The sequence below is a fragment of the Haplochromis burtoni genome, unplaced genomic scaffold (assembly GCF_018398535.1).
Source record: "Haplochromis burtoni strain Fernald_Lab_line unplaced genomic scaffold, NCSU_Asbu1 Contig_70, whole genome shotgun sequence".
Taxonomy (NCBI): domain Eukaryota; kingdom Metazoa; phylum Chordata; class Actinopteri; order Cichliformes; family Cichlidae; genus Haplochromis; species Haplochromis burtoni.
Genome location: NW_024582431.1, coordinates 1,406,698 through 1,421,596, shown reverse-complemented (window position 1 = coordinate 1,421,596; position 14,899 = coordinate 1,406,698). Strand labels below are relative to the sequence as shown.

General features: G+C 39.3%; 3 protein-coding genes across 5 annotated transcripts; 1 reads left to right on the top strand and 2 right to left on the bottom strand.

Annotated features, from left to right (window-relative positions):
* Window positions 1–22: 22 nt before the first annotated feature.
* On the top strand, window positions 23–5,020 carry mettl26 (methyltransferase like 26). The gene is made up of 6 exons (XM_005925004.2): window positions 23–403; window positions 809–971; window positions 2,173–2,232; window positions 2,338–2,405; window positions 4,046–4,124; window positions 4,230–5,020. Exons 1-6 carry the CDS (start codon window positions 210–212, stop codon window positions 4,284–4,286), a joined length of 621 nt encoding a protein of 206 aa, XP_005925066.1. The 5' UTR covers window positions 23–209; the 3' UTR covers window positions 4,287–5,020.
* Window positions 5,021–5,035: 15 nt separating this feature from the next.
* Window positions 5,036–7,981, bottom strand: wfikkn1 (WAP, follistatin/kazal, immunoglobulin, kunitz and netrin domain containing 1). 3 transcript variants are annotated; one of them, XM_042221609.1, is made up of 3 exons: window positions 7,494–7,981; window positions 6,712–6,837; window positions 5,036–6,611 (listed from the first exon to the last, which is right to left on the bottom strand). In XM_042221609.1, exons 1-3 carry the CDS (start codon window positions 7,494–7,496, stop codon window positions 5,091–5,093), a joined length of 1,650 nt encoding a protein of 549 aa, XP_042077543.1. In that variant the 5' UTR covers window positions 7,497–7,981; the 3' UTR covers window positions 5,036–5,090. The 3 variants fall into 3 exon arrangements, with proteins under 3 accessions (XP_042077543.1, XP_005925064.1, XP_014189887.1); XM_005925002.3 differs by having other exon boundaries at window positions 6,712–7,981; XM_014334401.2 differs by having other exon boundaries at window positions 5,036–6,509; window positions 6,712–7,981.
* Window positions 7,982–8,247: 266 nt separating this feature from the next.
* LOC102298951 (ras-related protein Rab-40C) lies at window positions 8,248–14,404 on the bottom strand. The gene is made up of 6 exons (XM_005925000.2): window positions 13,694–14,404; window positions 13,532–13,592; window positions 12,521–12,581; window positions 12,343–12,420; window positions 11,125–11,347; window positions 8,248–10,230 (listed from the first exon to the last, which is right to left on the bottom strand). Exons 1-6 carry the CDS (start codon window positions 13,845–13,847, stop codon window positions 9,929–9,931), a joined length of 879 nt encoding a protein of 292 aa, XP_005925062.1. The 5' UTR covers window positions 13,848–14,404; the 3' UTR covers window positions 8,248–9,928.
* Between the last annotated feature and the right edge of the window lie 495 nt (window positions 14,405–14,899).

The window sequence follows — 14,899 nt, the reverse complement described above, 5'->3', positions numbered from 1 at the left end:
TTTGTAACCTGGGCCCGCCCCGTGTTCTTATTGGATGGGAGATCAGTCACGTGAGGACATGCGGAACTAGACCATTTTCGGTCGAAAAGCAAAACATTCGGGGGTGGCGAATTGAGTGACTCAGTCTGCTGTAACGTTACGCCGACCTGCTGGAGTGGTTTCATAAACTACGCCGTATAAGTCGACTGTTATACCCGGGGTTTGGCACGATGCTGAGCGCCGCCGCCGCGGAAAGGAACAAGGAGCCCATCCTGGCGGTGCTCCGGGATAGTGTGCACACCGGGAGACCCCTGCTGGCTCTGGAGATCTCCTCCGGTACTGGGCAGCATGTCACACACTTTGCTCAGGCCCTGCCGAATATAACCTGGCAGCCATCTGAGTATGATCGCCAGTCTATAGTCAGGTAAACAAGAGATGTGTGCATGCGTATAAACTATGAAATACAGATAATATACTGGGACATCTGTGCACCTATATTAGCTGTTAATATCCAAGAAACGTTAGTGTTAATATTTATCTCTTATATTTATATCTGTTTTTTATTCATCTATTTATATCTGTGTTTATAATCGTACTTTTTATATATGATTGTCTTGTTGTATGTTGAATGAGAACTCATATTTCTCCTCGGGTCAATAAAGTTTCTCTGATCTGATCTAATGCAGGAAATTATAATTAATTAATTAATTGTGTTTTCACAGCAGTTCTTATCTGATGGAAAGTTTTATGCTTCGTCTTTCTAATACCACTCTACCTGCTCCAGAATGATGGCCTGGAGGGTTCCCATAATGTCTTTTGTTTCCATTAGTATAGAAGCATATAGAGCCCGCTACCGGCTGAACAATGTGAAGCCTGCCATCCACCTGGATGCTTCTCTGCCCTATCAATACTGGGGAGGAATCCAGCCAGAGAGCCTCGACCTGGTGCTCAACATCAACATGATCCATATTTCTCCTTTGGCTTGTACAGAGGTAGGACTGCTGATTCAGTGGTTCTCTCAAACTGTGTGGCATGGAGCCACTACTATAGGCATGGAGGACTAAGGGGAAAATGGAGTGATATGACTTATGAAGAGAAAAAAACAAAACAAAGAAACGTTTGATAATGCTATCCTGCTGACTCGTTTTCCACTGATATTCAACTTGAATATTTTATTATTTCTCTTAATTAAAAAAATAGGGGTCTGGGATTTTGAAGATTTTTCAGCCTGTTCACCACTTAAGTGAACTGTTGTCTCTGGGTTTATAAGAAAGCACCTTTCAAAATAACAAAACAACAAAAAATGCTAAAACATTCAAACAAACAGTTACTCAAAATCAAGTTAAAAACTATGAGTTTTTAGCTGTTTTTAATAGAGATCCCTGAGTCCACAGATCTCAGGCTCAGAGGGAGAGTTCCAGAGTCACCGTTACAAAAGCTCTGCTTCCTTTAGTTCTCAGCCTTGTATGATGCACATCCAACAGGTCCTGATGACATGACCTTAGGGACCTGCTGTGGTCATATGGATTTATAATTTAATCCTATGGACCTACAAAAGGATCATAAGTTAAAATGTGGTTGATTCCTTTATTAGTAGTAGTAGTAATATCGATGTATTTTGTCCTTTTCAAATGCATATATAAACACATTTCTACTAAAGAAACTCAGCACAATTCCTGAAAGGAGAAGCCTAAATTGCTAACATAGTCAAGACATTTTTCATATTTGCTTAAACTGCCTCTTTGTAACCTTTGTTGAAAAGAGACCCCTGTGACCACGAGTGGTGTAATAGTAACCTAAATGTAGAAGGCTCTCAATCTCATACATACCAGCCGCACAACACATTAACGTTAGCTGTAACTGGCTACTATGAAGTGAGGTTCAGTTATGATTAAAGCTGTAGCAGCAAAACTGTTTTGCTTCATTTTGTGATTGTTTTAGATCAATAATTTGCTATTTCTACTATAAAATTCACCTCGTTTGGCTTGACATTGTACTCATTGGCCCTGATATTTATGGTGCCATAAGTGTAAATAATACCAACTGAAGTATGCTTGCACCACAACTCTTCAGATAATCACTTTAAGCCTGCTTCTGCACAATATCTGCCTCACTTATTTCAATAAAACAGAAACCAAAAACAAAATGTCTTCCTGCCTGCGATGTGGTTCTTAAGATGTTATCTTCTCTTAGGGTTTATTCAGAGGGGCTGGAGTAATGTTGAAATCTCAGGGCCTTCTACTGACTTATGGGGTGAGTAGCAAAACGTTTGGTGTCACAAAACATGACATAGATCACAAGCCATTATCAAGTCTAAACTTAACGTGTAATAGTGACATGTTTTATTGCTTTTCTCAGCCGTATGCAGTGAATGGTCAGATCGTCCCTCAAAGCAATGTGGACTTTGACTACAGCCTACGGCAGAGGTAATGTCATCTGTATTTTCTGGCTCTTTTACAGTTTTGTTTTAAGCCAGTCATCTTACGAGGAGGCTTCGGTGGTGGACTGCCTGTCAGAACTACCAGAACATTTTCTGTTGGCCCACGGTTTTTAGCCTGCTGTGAAAAGTAAACCTGAGCAGTGATATTATAGGTCAACAGGAGTAAAGGCTCAGAATTCATGCATCATTTGCGACTCTGTCACTCTTGCTTAAATACACCGCTTTCATCACAGCATCTGAGATAGGGTGTGATAATTGACAGTCAAAAGAATGGTGGACGAGAGAGGATGAGAGTAAAAGGAGATGCAGCTAAATGTTCAGAAATAAGTGTTTGTTGATGGTCTGACTGCTGATACAAGTAGCAGATGAATTCTGAAGCGTACAGGGCTCTACTCGTCTCAGATTCATCCAAGCGATACAAAACTGATTGGACAGCACTTGACAGTGGAAATGGTTAATGAATTAGATCATACTGCGTTAGACGTTAGATTTTTTTTCAGTGGGCTAGGCCTTCACTTAATCTCAACCCACTTAAGTATGTTTTTCATTTACTGAGGACAACACAGTAAAGTAAAAGTGTGGCAGACGATGTCCAGGGAAGAAACGCAACATTTGACGATTTCTATGGGTTCTTCAGGTTCTTTCATCAAAACAACAAAAACAACACTTAATATAAAACTGTTTAATATAAAGCTTGTCTAATGACTATACATATATATGTGTGTATATATGTGTGTGCGTGTGACCTGCATTTGTGAATTGTGAACCCTTATTGTACTTACTAGTATTGATATTTGTGATATTTAAAAATCAAATGTTAGATGTCATGTTATTAATATGAATAACTCTTCCATTTGCACAGCTTTTGTAGAGATGTGGATCAGAATTTGTCCACCCTCCCACACTCTTATTTTGAATGTAATTCATTTGCCAGATAGAGACAAAATACACTGCTGACAGCACTGCTGTTCTGTTTAAAATAGTGTAGTGAGCCAGTAACATGCTGCAACAGAAAAATAGGATTCTTGTTTCTTGGTAGTAAGGGGTATATCCAGATTGCTTAGGACTCAAGACTAGAGAAAATATATATTATTCTTTTCAGAATTTGCTTTTGTTACAACCATTAACTTGTAACTGACTTATAAATAAGAAGAATAGATTTTTTCTACCTTTAAAGCATAAGCAATCAGGATTTAACACTTATTACACAGGAAGAAACACTGTGTTACATAGTGTAATATCAGTAAAGGGAATTCTTTGGCGGTTTACTGTCATAGTGAAGATGACATTGAAAATTTGGCAGCAGCCCTAAATAACACATGGATAGTCTATTGTTTCTGTGTGAGCAAAGTGTCTTGAGAAGGAGTCGGTTTGACGGCCTGAATTATTGTGTCAGTTTGCTCATAGAAGGCTTTACACAGTATAATTAAAATCAACTAAGATCATCATAGTCTTTTGAAAATGTTTTTCCTTAAGCACACAGTAGAATTAATAAACTTGTATAATTTGTGAAGCCAAACTCACAAAATACATGCAAAGAAAAAATTTTGATTGTTTTTGTAATTACATAATAAAGATAAGCAAAAGTAACCAGGGGATTTTAAAAAATGTTGTTTAATTTTGCAGAAACCCAGAATGGGGACTCAGGGATATCTCGCTCCTCAATTCTCTGGCACAAAGCAATGGTTTGTACCTGGAGAGAATAGTAAGTAATGAACCCATTTAAGCAACCAGCATATCTTAAGTCAGCATGCAAAATATGAGAACAGTTTTGTAGTATACTGATTTACTGATGCCATTTGTTTTTCAGGTGGACATGCCAGCAAACAACAAATGTCTTCTTTTCAGGAAGGAAAGTTTGGTGTGAAGCATCCTGATGCAGGATGGTCAAAATGCCTTAACTTGGAGCTCAGATACATTGCCAAATTTTCAAGAGCCGTAAACGGATCATGTTTTCTCCACATTTTAACACATGCTGGTATTAGATTAACTAAGTTAATGTAAACTGTTGTGCTCAAACCTATAACCTATATTCTTATGTATTGCACATGAGTTAAATTAATAAATCTCACAAACACGTTGCCTTTGTGCTATATATTCTTTAAGACAATGGCCTATTCTTTTTTTTGTTTTGTAAGCATGAAACTGACTTGGCAGAAGTGCTTTGAAGAGGGAAAAATTAAGAGAATATACTGTACTTTATATGAAATAAAAGACATTTTTTATGAAACAAAGATGGAGAAACTAAAGTGAAGAGCAGAAAAAAATAACATTAGCAAAAGTACGGTAATTATAATACAGATGTCTATTTGTTTAGTATTACAAGCTAGGGATGTTTGCAACATGATCAACATGTGTGTCTGTTATCTTGGCTGCTGTTTTCACAATGCAAAGTTCACAAATAAGAAAATAAATCTTAAACCTATTTGAAAACAGCAATTTAGCATTAGTATTAATACAATGGGAATCAACACATCTGGAATGTTATTATATCTGTGTTGGAATAAAAAAAAAACTCTCATACCTACATCAGCATGCAGTATTTAACTTGTTCTACTCTGTTTTGATAAATAGTTATTAAATATCAGCTTTTCTGTTGCAGTTCTGATGCTTGTCTTCATTTCAAACACATACATCACTAAAACCCATCTGTGGACAGAACGAGTCTAAGTCATAGTAAGGTGTCACAGGCCTTTTTACCCAGAGCATCATGCAGCTTTTTCAGCCTGCGTTCATTTATGGCTCTTACATAGCTGTCTGAGTGGATGATAGCCATGCCGTCCTGCACCATACCCATCACCAGCAAAGGGTTTTCCTCAACAGTGATGTTGGGACAGGGACAGCTCCAGTCTATCTTAGAAATAGTCACCTCCAAATGTTTGGTATTGAAGAAAGTCAAGCCCATCTTCTCGTCCCTCAAGACTTCTTCCAAGCTAAAACGGGCTAACCCAGAGTCCAGATCCTCAACAAGCTCTGTCAGTCGGCCCACAATAGCAAAGTCACTGCGGCATAAGCTGGGCACCATTTTCCCCTTCACACGACAGGTCTTGCAAGGCTTCCTTTTTGGTTGCGGGCAGTTGGCCTCACACTCCTTTTTGGTGTGGAAGTTGTTAGCATTCCCATGGCAGCCACCATAGACAAAGGCTTGGCACTGTTTTGTTATGGAATTCCAGGACCAGCGTGCCTCCCAAGCTTTACAGGGACCTTGAACAGCAGGCAGAGAGCAGATCCCCATGTCTTCTCTCTGGCAAGAGGCTTTGCACTCCTCATAAGTCTCAAATCGGTTTCGGCTGTCTTCGCATCCACCACTGCTAAACGTCACACAGGAGCCCAGCTTGCTGTCATAATACCAGTCAACATGACGGTCTCCACTGCACACACTCAGGTCGACTTCCGCCAGGCAATCTGCTGGAGAGAAAGGCCGTCCCATGGGCATCTCAGGATCTTCAGAGAAGTCATCATCTGACCGGCGAATAACAGACAGAGGATAGTCTGCACGAAGAACTCCTGCAGAATTCCGTGCTATACAGGTGTAGATGCCGGTATCCCAAACCTGGGCGTTATAAATTACTAGCTGTCCAATATTGGTTATAACCACATTGCCATACATCTGATCAGGCCTCATGACAAGGCGTTCACGCCGGTCACTTTGCTTTTCCCATGTTACATCTGGTCTAGGGACTCCAATGACATCGCAGTGGAAGTTGACTGTGCCTCCAACATAGATGGACTGGTGGTGAGGGTTGGAGTACAGCGTGGGAGGCATGGGATCCTCCTGGGAGGATGTTGGGGTTGGGTGAACTGTAGTGTCTTGAGGCAGGGGGCTGGTGGGAGGGCCAGCGAGGTAGAATCGACAGGGGACCACAGTTAGAGTCACCCCCCGGATGCAAGCTTCTGCATCCATATAGCAGCGGTTGAAATAGGTGAGGCCATCCGATGCACAGGTGAAGTTGGGTTCCTTCTCACACCGATCCTGGCACTTACAGATGGGCTGTCCATCCCAGATGTCACAGGTTGCTCCCTGCTGGCTGCAGATAAAGCCCTCACAGGTAGCTGTGGAGGCGGAGGTAGCATCACCGTTCCCTTCACCCTGTTCATGTGGCAGAGCAGGGGTGCCATCAGAGAAACGAGCAGCAACACAACTGTTGAAGCCACACACATTGGTGCAGCATTTCTCAAAGTCAGCACAGTCCTGAACGTACAATATAAAAAACAATAAGCATTTTAACATTTAAATGAACAAATCGCAAAATGCTGTGATGAATAAAATTAAAATTTATAGATTAACTCACCTCATCGATGTCGCATTCCCTCTCACATGTGCTTTGTGCATCAACCCAAAGATTAGCGTTCAGCTTGTTTGGACAAAATCCTTCGTGTTCAACTTTGATTCCTGCCACACTTTCACACAAAGAGACCTCGAGTAAATCGCAAAAAAGGAGAGTCAACAAATATGCACGTGTCCATCGTACTTTGCTTGAGTTTGGTGCACTATGGCAATTTGCACCCTTTATATGGCTATCCGCGAGGAACTGTAGGGGAAAATTACGCATATTTGACCTTTTGTATGAGTAGACCACCAAGTAATTCCATTCCAACTTTGGGTCTTCACAACAGGAATACGATTATTGTCGATTTTCAAATGCGTCCGCCCTTTTTGTGCGTAAACGTGCGCTGAGTCACTTTTCTTTGCGCAGAGAGAAAAGTTGTATTCCCAATGATCAACACGAGTTCCCGTGCGCTGGACATTAAAATACCCAAATGTTTCAAAGTAATAAATAATAGGCTGTGTAAAATATTCGCCTTGGTAATCAAAACTTGTGCAATACTGAGGAAAAATCGACGTGTGTTTTGTCGAGCAGCTAGACAAACGAGCTGAACTGCACAATGAGCGGACAACGCAATATCAGCTTTTCAGCGTGAGAATGGAGGTGGAAAGGGCAGTCCCTCTATCCGCCCCCATGGTCGTCCAGTGTCTCAAACTTTTATGAAGCAGCACTATGCGCTAAGCAACTGGACAAACATTGTAAAAACATCAAAGAAAACGTGTAGTCGCGGTTTCAAGCTGTCTCACCATGCGTGCACAGACATACACATTCCGGTGAGAAATCCAATGTTAAATGTGTCCAGACAGAATTTATAGAGATGGCAATTGTAAAAGAAAAAGGTTAACTTGCTGTTTAATTTCACGAGAGCCGGTAGTTATTGTTCTTCTTCTTTGCTTTTTTGTAAGTTACATTCAGATGTTATACACGTTATATTTAAGCAGGTTCCGTGCACAAATGAAAAGGAGAAAAATGTAATAAGTCGTCGGTGGCGCAAGGCGGAAAGCGTGAAAACCAAACACGGGGCGTGTCGCATCATGTCTCGCAAAACATGTTGTTCACGTCCTCCTTGTCTAGACTTGGGTCAGTTTACTACCATCCCTCATTCACGCGGAGTTCAGAGATGCCACGGTCAGGTGGGAAGACATAAAGCGCCACATTTTCATCTGTGTGCGAATCATCTTTGTCTCGCTCCAGCTCAGGGGCAATGAGAAGCAGCTCCCCTCGTCTTTTCATTGGAAATGACCCTGCAACCTTTGGGTGACATTTGACCGCTGTGCATTCATGCGCTCCTAGCCATGTTAGACCAATATCCAAAGCTGGCCAATACCAAGAGAGCAGCTAATCAATTCAACCCCCCCACGGGATTTAATGCCTCTGACCTGACAAAGAGGACAAAAATACTCCCACAATTCCCACAGTGAACTTGATAAATGTCTGAATGAAAAATTTTCCCCCAATCTAAAGCACACAATAAATGAAAATAGAAATGCAACTTAGTTTTACTCTTTATTTTGACTGTTTTTGATGGAGATAAAATAAGAATTAAGGCTTCATCCCAATACACAGCGCTGATAGCAACAATCATTATCAAACATTTACATATAGTGCTTTAGATGTTCACCCAAGAGTTGTTAATCCATTGTTCTGGTCTCAATAAATCACATAGAACAGGAGCCAATAGCAAACATGCACCAATTTTTGTAGGCCCCCCCATTAGCCGAATACATGTATTTAACCATGAAAATGCTGAAGTGGGAATTCACCAATGTTCTTTGAACGTGGAACAAAAATAAGAGTACAGATCAAAATTAAAATATTTGTTTAGATTGTTCAATTAATAAAAGAAAATATCAGTAGCCATGGTTAAAATACTTAACATCCTTTCTGAAATCTTTATCCAACCTTACACTGTGCTCGCATTATATCCACAGCACATCTGTAAAGAACGACTGTAAGTTCTTCTAGTATTCACACACATTTAACAATGCTGGGAAACTGCAGAAGTGCAACCAAATGTATGAAACTACTAAAGAATATTCCAACCACCAATTATTACAATCTCAAATATAACCACATGGCCATAGAAATGTAGGTGAATACTGTTTTACATTCAGAAATACATATCATGTATATAAAATATCTGCAAAGCAACCAAATTAAAAGATTCTTCTCACCAACGCCCGTTACAAGTTATGAAATATTAAGAACCAAGACACAAATGTTTAATGTTTTTTAAGATTAAACCCCCAAAATGAGTAAACAATCTGTACATGGTTTTGTACAAGGTTTCCTAATGAGCACAGAGCAATTGTTTAATAAGTTAACAGATTAAAACTGATCACGCTCTGGAAGGTTTAATCCAGTTAAGCAGTGATCCAAGAAAGAAAACAAGCTTTAGAGGTGTAAAATGTCAGAGCAAGTAAACAGTTGTCTGAAAAAATGAGTGATGGAGATGCAGGATTATTTCAATGGGCTGAAATTTAAGTCTTGCCAACAAGCCAACTTGGCTTGAATTTTTTCAGACAGTTTTACAGATTAAGTAATGCCTCGACTAACATCATCTCTCAGTTAATAAATCCTAAATTCTCTTTAAGCTCTTGGCTGCTTGTAAAAAGATTTTCTCATGACATTCAATCTTATTTTAAAAACTATGTGAATTTTGAATAAGTTATGACAACTGAGGCTGGAAAAAAATGTCAATGATAGACAACACTGAAGCAGGTCTCCCCAAAACATTCAAAACAAAACAAGCATAAGAAATTCCTTCCCAAGACAATCACCACAGAACAAAACAAGAGCACGTAATGTATTTACAGTTTCAAGTCAGAATTTAAATACCAATAAACCTTAAAAAAGAAGCCCCTCTATTTGTTTGTAGTGTTAACCGGTGAGTTGTAATCCTCGATTCACATGTGTTGGTCCCAGGGGAATCTTATTCTACTTGATCACAGTGAGTTGCTGTAGTAGAGTACAGGTAAACGAACATCCACAAGATGGCACCAGCACGCGGAAAGAGATAACAGAAACCAACCATCCAAGTCAGTTCCCAAAAGGTCAAGGAAAGTTCACAGCTATATCCATTGCTGGCAGGCCTCCGTACTTTTCTCTGGCCTCATGACCTCTTGGAGCAACAACACTTTTAACACTGGCTCTATGGAGGAACCATCAGTCTGCTCTTTCACTATGATATCTTACAGTTTCCTTTAGGGGACAACGACGAGCTCTTTGGAGGACTCTGTGGAGGCCTGAAGGACTTTGAGCGCTTCAGGCTGTTAGCTTTGCTTCCACCACCGCTACCACCTGAGGCGGCACTGTTAGCCACAGAGTAAGAGCGTCCATGCATCATGACTGCATTCATGCCATTGGCCATGGAGAAAGACTTGAGGTGGGACTTGATGGCCACAGGGAGGGGAAGTTTGTCAATGAGGTGCACCGGTGTGCAGGAGACGATAGAACGGCAGCACAGATCTTGCAGACTGAAGACTGTGGAAACACAGGAATATGGATGAGCACGTGTCAGAGATCTGCAGTACTTATTAAGGTTTTTCATTGTATCCATCAAATTTACTAAGCAAGAGAATATTCTGCGTAACAAGAGATAGTATTAAAGATTTTTACTCCTGCAAACTTCAGTGTAAACTGTGAATATACATAAACCAGACTATTCTGAGTAGTTTACCCAGAATTAGTATCTTAACTAAGAATACTTTTAAAATAATAATCTTATATTTTCTCCATTTGGGAAAAAACTCTTGTGTTGTCATGACATTCAAAAAAACAAACAACTACATAAAATTTAATTATGTAAATGAGAGTATATTTAATAAAACAAAAACTGTACAACAGAGAGCGTTTTAAATACAACACAAATAAAAATCTTAGTTTTCTTATCAAAGAGCTAGCTTGATTTATGTAGGGGCACAGTAGAGACTACCCCGCAGTAAATGCTATGAAAACTATTGGCAGAAATGCAGACTGCAGATGACAATATAGAGATCACTTCTTAAGTCTGATCTCTTCTGCCTTTGAGGAAAATTAATGGCTACCTAATATTTATTAGGTCCAAGTCCCTACGATAAGCAGAGTTTCACCTTTGATCAAAAAAGTAATCCAGACACAAGAATAAATGCAAACAATGATGATGTCCACTAAAGTGTATGATGTTCTGGGATTCAACACAGGATTCAGTACTGAAACTGATTTATTCACATCTGAGTAACAGAAGAAGAAATCTTGCAGCAATGCATCTACATGATCCACTTTCTGGAAGGATTTGTGTAACTATTACACAAAGAAAAACAAAACAAAATATGTTTTCTCCCAAGTCTGGTTAGAAAAAAATAAATAAATAAAAATATAGTAACGTAACCAGCTCACCTCTATTGGGCCTCCAGAATTTCTCCATCCCATGCCTCATCAGCACGATGCGTGAAAGCTCTGTGAAAGACTCGATGACGTTGAAGTTGCAGAGCGGACTGACCTCGAAGAACGTCATGCTGTTCTTTTCTGCGTAAGCTCGTGCCTGCTCCGTTGGAACCTGCCGCTTGAAAGCCAAGTGAAGCCGGTTTCCCACAAGAATCCGGGGCACACCTGGGGCATGCTGAAGGAAACAATATAATGTCACTGTAAAACTCGACCTGTAATGTGATACATGTGGACCAACATTAATAGTGGGTGCTGCAGTGATAGGCTAACTGTTGCTTGCATAAAACACTGTCTGGAAGTTCCACAGATTTACAAACCAATGAGACAGATGGTTTGTTACACAGAACCATCGAGGAGACATCCATCTATTGTAAAACCTAAAGACGTTATTATCTAGGTCCTCATAATTAACTCAACTGCCCACATCAACTGTGATTTGGCAACAAGTACATGGTTTTCAACAAGGGTTCTCTCTGGACCACCCTTACAAGGTAATAATTTAAAAATCTACACACAAATTCAAAAGTATTTTCAAACCAGGTTTCTTTTAATTGCTTGAAATGCAAGTCACTTTCTCTCCAGTCCAGTTGAGTTGTGAAATATCTGTCCCATTACCACAGGGTTTTGCTGAAAATCATGTAATGATGTCGTTGCTGTATCATCAGTCAAGTTGGGTTGTGAAACATCCGCTATATTACCACATGGTTTTGCTGAAATACTGGTTAATGTAGCTCAAGCTTAAACAAAAGTTTTCTTCAATTGAAAAACTTAATAAATAAATACATTACGCTGTCATACCCGTCATCAATGCAGAGACTGAGAAAGATGGCCTTGTCAGTGCTGCTTGTTTTCCTAAAATTCATTTTTAAATTTGCCTCTCTTTTTTTTTTTAAATTACCAATATATGTGAAGTTAATTTTGGCGCCTAGTTGCCTGAGGTTAAGGTTTGTAGCTGGCACTTGCATAACAGACAGTACATAAAGTACACACTATTAAAAGAGGTTGTAACAATTTGCCTACATAACTGAAACTGAAATGTTTATAAACAGCGCTCTGATACACACTCTGTACCAGAGATTAAAAAAAGATTTTCTCACACAGGGGACATCATGCATCTAAATGTGCTTCCAGTATTTCTTTGTACTCCAGAGATTAGCTGAAGGAAATTACCTCATCAATTTCTCTGATCCAACGGTCAATGCCATCAAATGACCAGCCATTCGTGATGTCATACACCAGCAGGATGCCCTGTAGAAGAAAAACATTTATTGATTAACATAAATATTGAATTCCACAATAAGAAAAAAAAAAAATATATATATATATTTCTAATGGCTTTTCCAGTCACCTGTGCTCCGCGAGAGTAAGACCTGAAGATGGTGCAGAATCTGCCTTGACCTGACGTGTCCCTGTTGAAGAGGCACATAAGCACAAGCTAGAAAAATAGGCCTACTCCAGGTTTGTTCATTTCTACGGCCATTACCAGCTTAAAACACTCTGCAGAACTCTTGAAATGCCTCTTATTTCCAAGAGAGATGGGAAATGGATGCAGTGATTTTTTGTAAAGTGCATACATGGAAATACAGTGTATAATATAATGAGTTTGAAAGTCAACGTTTGGCATAACCACCTTTACTCTTAAACATAGCCTGAACTCTCTTAGGGAGTATTCTAGTAATTCCTTTAGTTCAGGTATAGTTCTCCAGGCTTTTTAGGAACATCCCAAAGCTCGTCTTTGGACGCTGGCTGCCTTTTGTTCATTTCTATGTCAACATGATCCCACACTGGTGATGACAATTTGAACAAAACATCTACATTAATCCCTCCATGAGTCTTGTTGGCATTGATTTTTAGTGAAGTTCTTGTGTAATTTGGCACACATCAGCTTTATCTCCCCGTTTTCCTGACAGCCACTCTTCCACTAAGCCCATTTCAGAAGAGGTTTTGGTGTAAAATAAATGGATCAACTGAAAGGCCAAATACAATTTAAAATCACTTCTTTAGCAAGTTGTCTGTTGTGGAGACAACATTAGTCCAACCATTTAGTTAAAAGTCTTTTTAATGCTTGGATGATTCATAAATCAGTTTTAAATGGCTTGACATACAAAACAACAACAACAAACACAAAACAAAACAAAGAACAACATTCCTCTAAAAATGTGCAGGCACAAGGAGTGGAATAAACACGAGTGAAAAAAGCAGCCAGTGTTTAAAGAAAACTTTGAAAGACCCTCTGAAAGCCTAGAGAACTACTGCCAGAACTCAGGGGTTGCTCAATAATTTTTCATCATTAATATTCTTAATATTATATATTTATGTTAAAATAGTAATAATAAAAATAAAGAAATTAAAAACTTACCATAGCTCAAGTTTCACTCTCCTCCCATCCAAAAGAATTGTGGTGGTCTTGTAATCAATTCCTAATATCACACATAATCCAACACAAATCACATTACCGTTGGTCATATTTGGCTTTAAAGTCATCTCAAAATAATAAAGAAAAATCGATATTGATATTTACCACTGCTATACGCATAGGGAGACTCTACTGATCCGTCTTGCAAGCTGTCCAAGATTTCCCCCTTTCCAACATCGCTGTCTCCAACCAGTAGAAATTTCAGGAGATAATCGTAGCTCTTGACAGGACTACTCTGAGTCCCCATCATCCCACGCATTGGTTCCGCTTTACAGAGAGCCTTTTAAGCTCACCAGGCATCCACTGGAGAAACCAAGCAGTCCCCGAGTGTGGTACCGAAGGGAAGACGACCGCGGCTGGGCTTAGCTAATGAGTTAGCTTGTGCACTACTTACGATTTAAGTTAACTATTACCTTTTACTTCGCACACACTTTGAAAAATGCAGCTATTTCGTTATTCCACTGAATGCAATGGAAAAACAACCCCGCGATTTAGCACTAGAACCCCAATTTAGTTCCTGTTGATGTAACGTCAATATTAACTGATCTAAACAACCACGGGTGCTAGCTGGCTTGTTAGCTAGCCAGCTAACAAAAACGACAGTAACGCATTCTACTACAAACTACAAAATAAAAACGACTCTGTTTTGTCCTACATATAAATGTACTCTAATAAAATCAAAAGGCGATTTCTTCCCTTTGTTTATAAAGAAAATACCTACGAGGAGTATTCCACTTTGAAGCAAAACGTACATCCACAGTGTACTGTACTATGTACTATGTTGGAACTTCCTGGTAAGGAACTGCGTCAGCATCATCAACTGCGTCACATCCTAGCACGATTTAAAGTTATAAAATTACAACAACAACAACAAAAAAATAAATAAATAAATTATACTTTAAATCACCATTTCCTAAATACGATACGGTTATGAATTATCCAAACATGTGGGCTCGTAAAAAGTACGATATGCATCTGTATGAATACTATGAATTAGCCGAACATGGGCAACTCCTGCTAAGTTGTAGCCTGTGTTGATTTAGCCAGAAGCTAAATAGAAGCCAGAAGTTAAATGAACACCGTTTCCCTGTATGTAACAATTTGGTTGTGGGTATAATTTAGCTTTCAATTTGGGGAAACCACCAACAGACCAACATTAAAAACATAACAAAGAAAAATGGTGTCAAACTGTCAACCAGAAAGAAAATGTGAGAAATGTAATTGAATGTGTCGCTTATTTTGACCATGTTTAAATAATAATTAAAAAATAAATAAACAAAAAACACAAGCAAACAAAACAAACCATAAGAA

Bases quoted from the DNA above. Each gene is read 5' to 3' on its own strand.
- mettl26 (XM_005925004.2), top strand. From the start codon at position 210: ATGCTGAGCGCCGCCGCCGCGGAAAGGAACAAGGAGCCCATCCTGGCG. The intron at 972-2,172 runs GTAGGACTGCTG...ATCTTCTCTTAG, and splicing joins CTCCTTTGGCTTGTACAGAG to GGTTTATTCAGAGGGGCTGG. The intron at 2,406-4,045 runs GTAATGTCATCT...TTAATTTTGCAG, and splicing joins GACTACAGCCTACGGCAGAG to AAACCCAGAATGGGGACTCA.
- wfikkn1 (XM_005925002.3), bottom strand. From the start codon at position 6,972: ATGCGTAATTTTCCCCTACAGTTCCTCGCGGATAGCCATATAAAGGGT. The intron at 6,612-6,711 runs GTGAGTTAATCT...TTGTACGTTCAG, and splicing joins GGGAATGCGACATCGATGAG to GACTGTGCTGACTTTGAGAA.
- LOC102298951 (XM_005925000.2), bottom strand. From the start codon at position 13,847: ATGCGTGGGATGATGGGGACTCAGAGTAGTCCTGTCAAGAGCTACGAT. The intron at 12,421-12,520 runs GTGACTGGAAAA...TTTCTTCTACAG, and splicing joins CTTACTCTCGCGGAGCACAG to GGCATCCTGCTGGTGTATGA. The intron at 10,231-11,124 runs GTGAGCTGGTTA...GTGTTTCCACAG, and splicing joins ATTCTGGAGGCCCAATAGAG to TCTTCAGTCTGCAAGATCTG.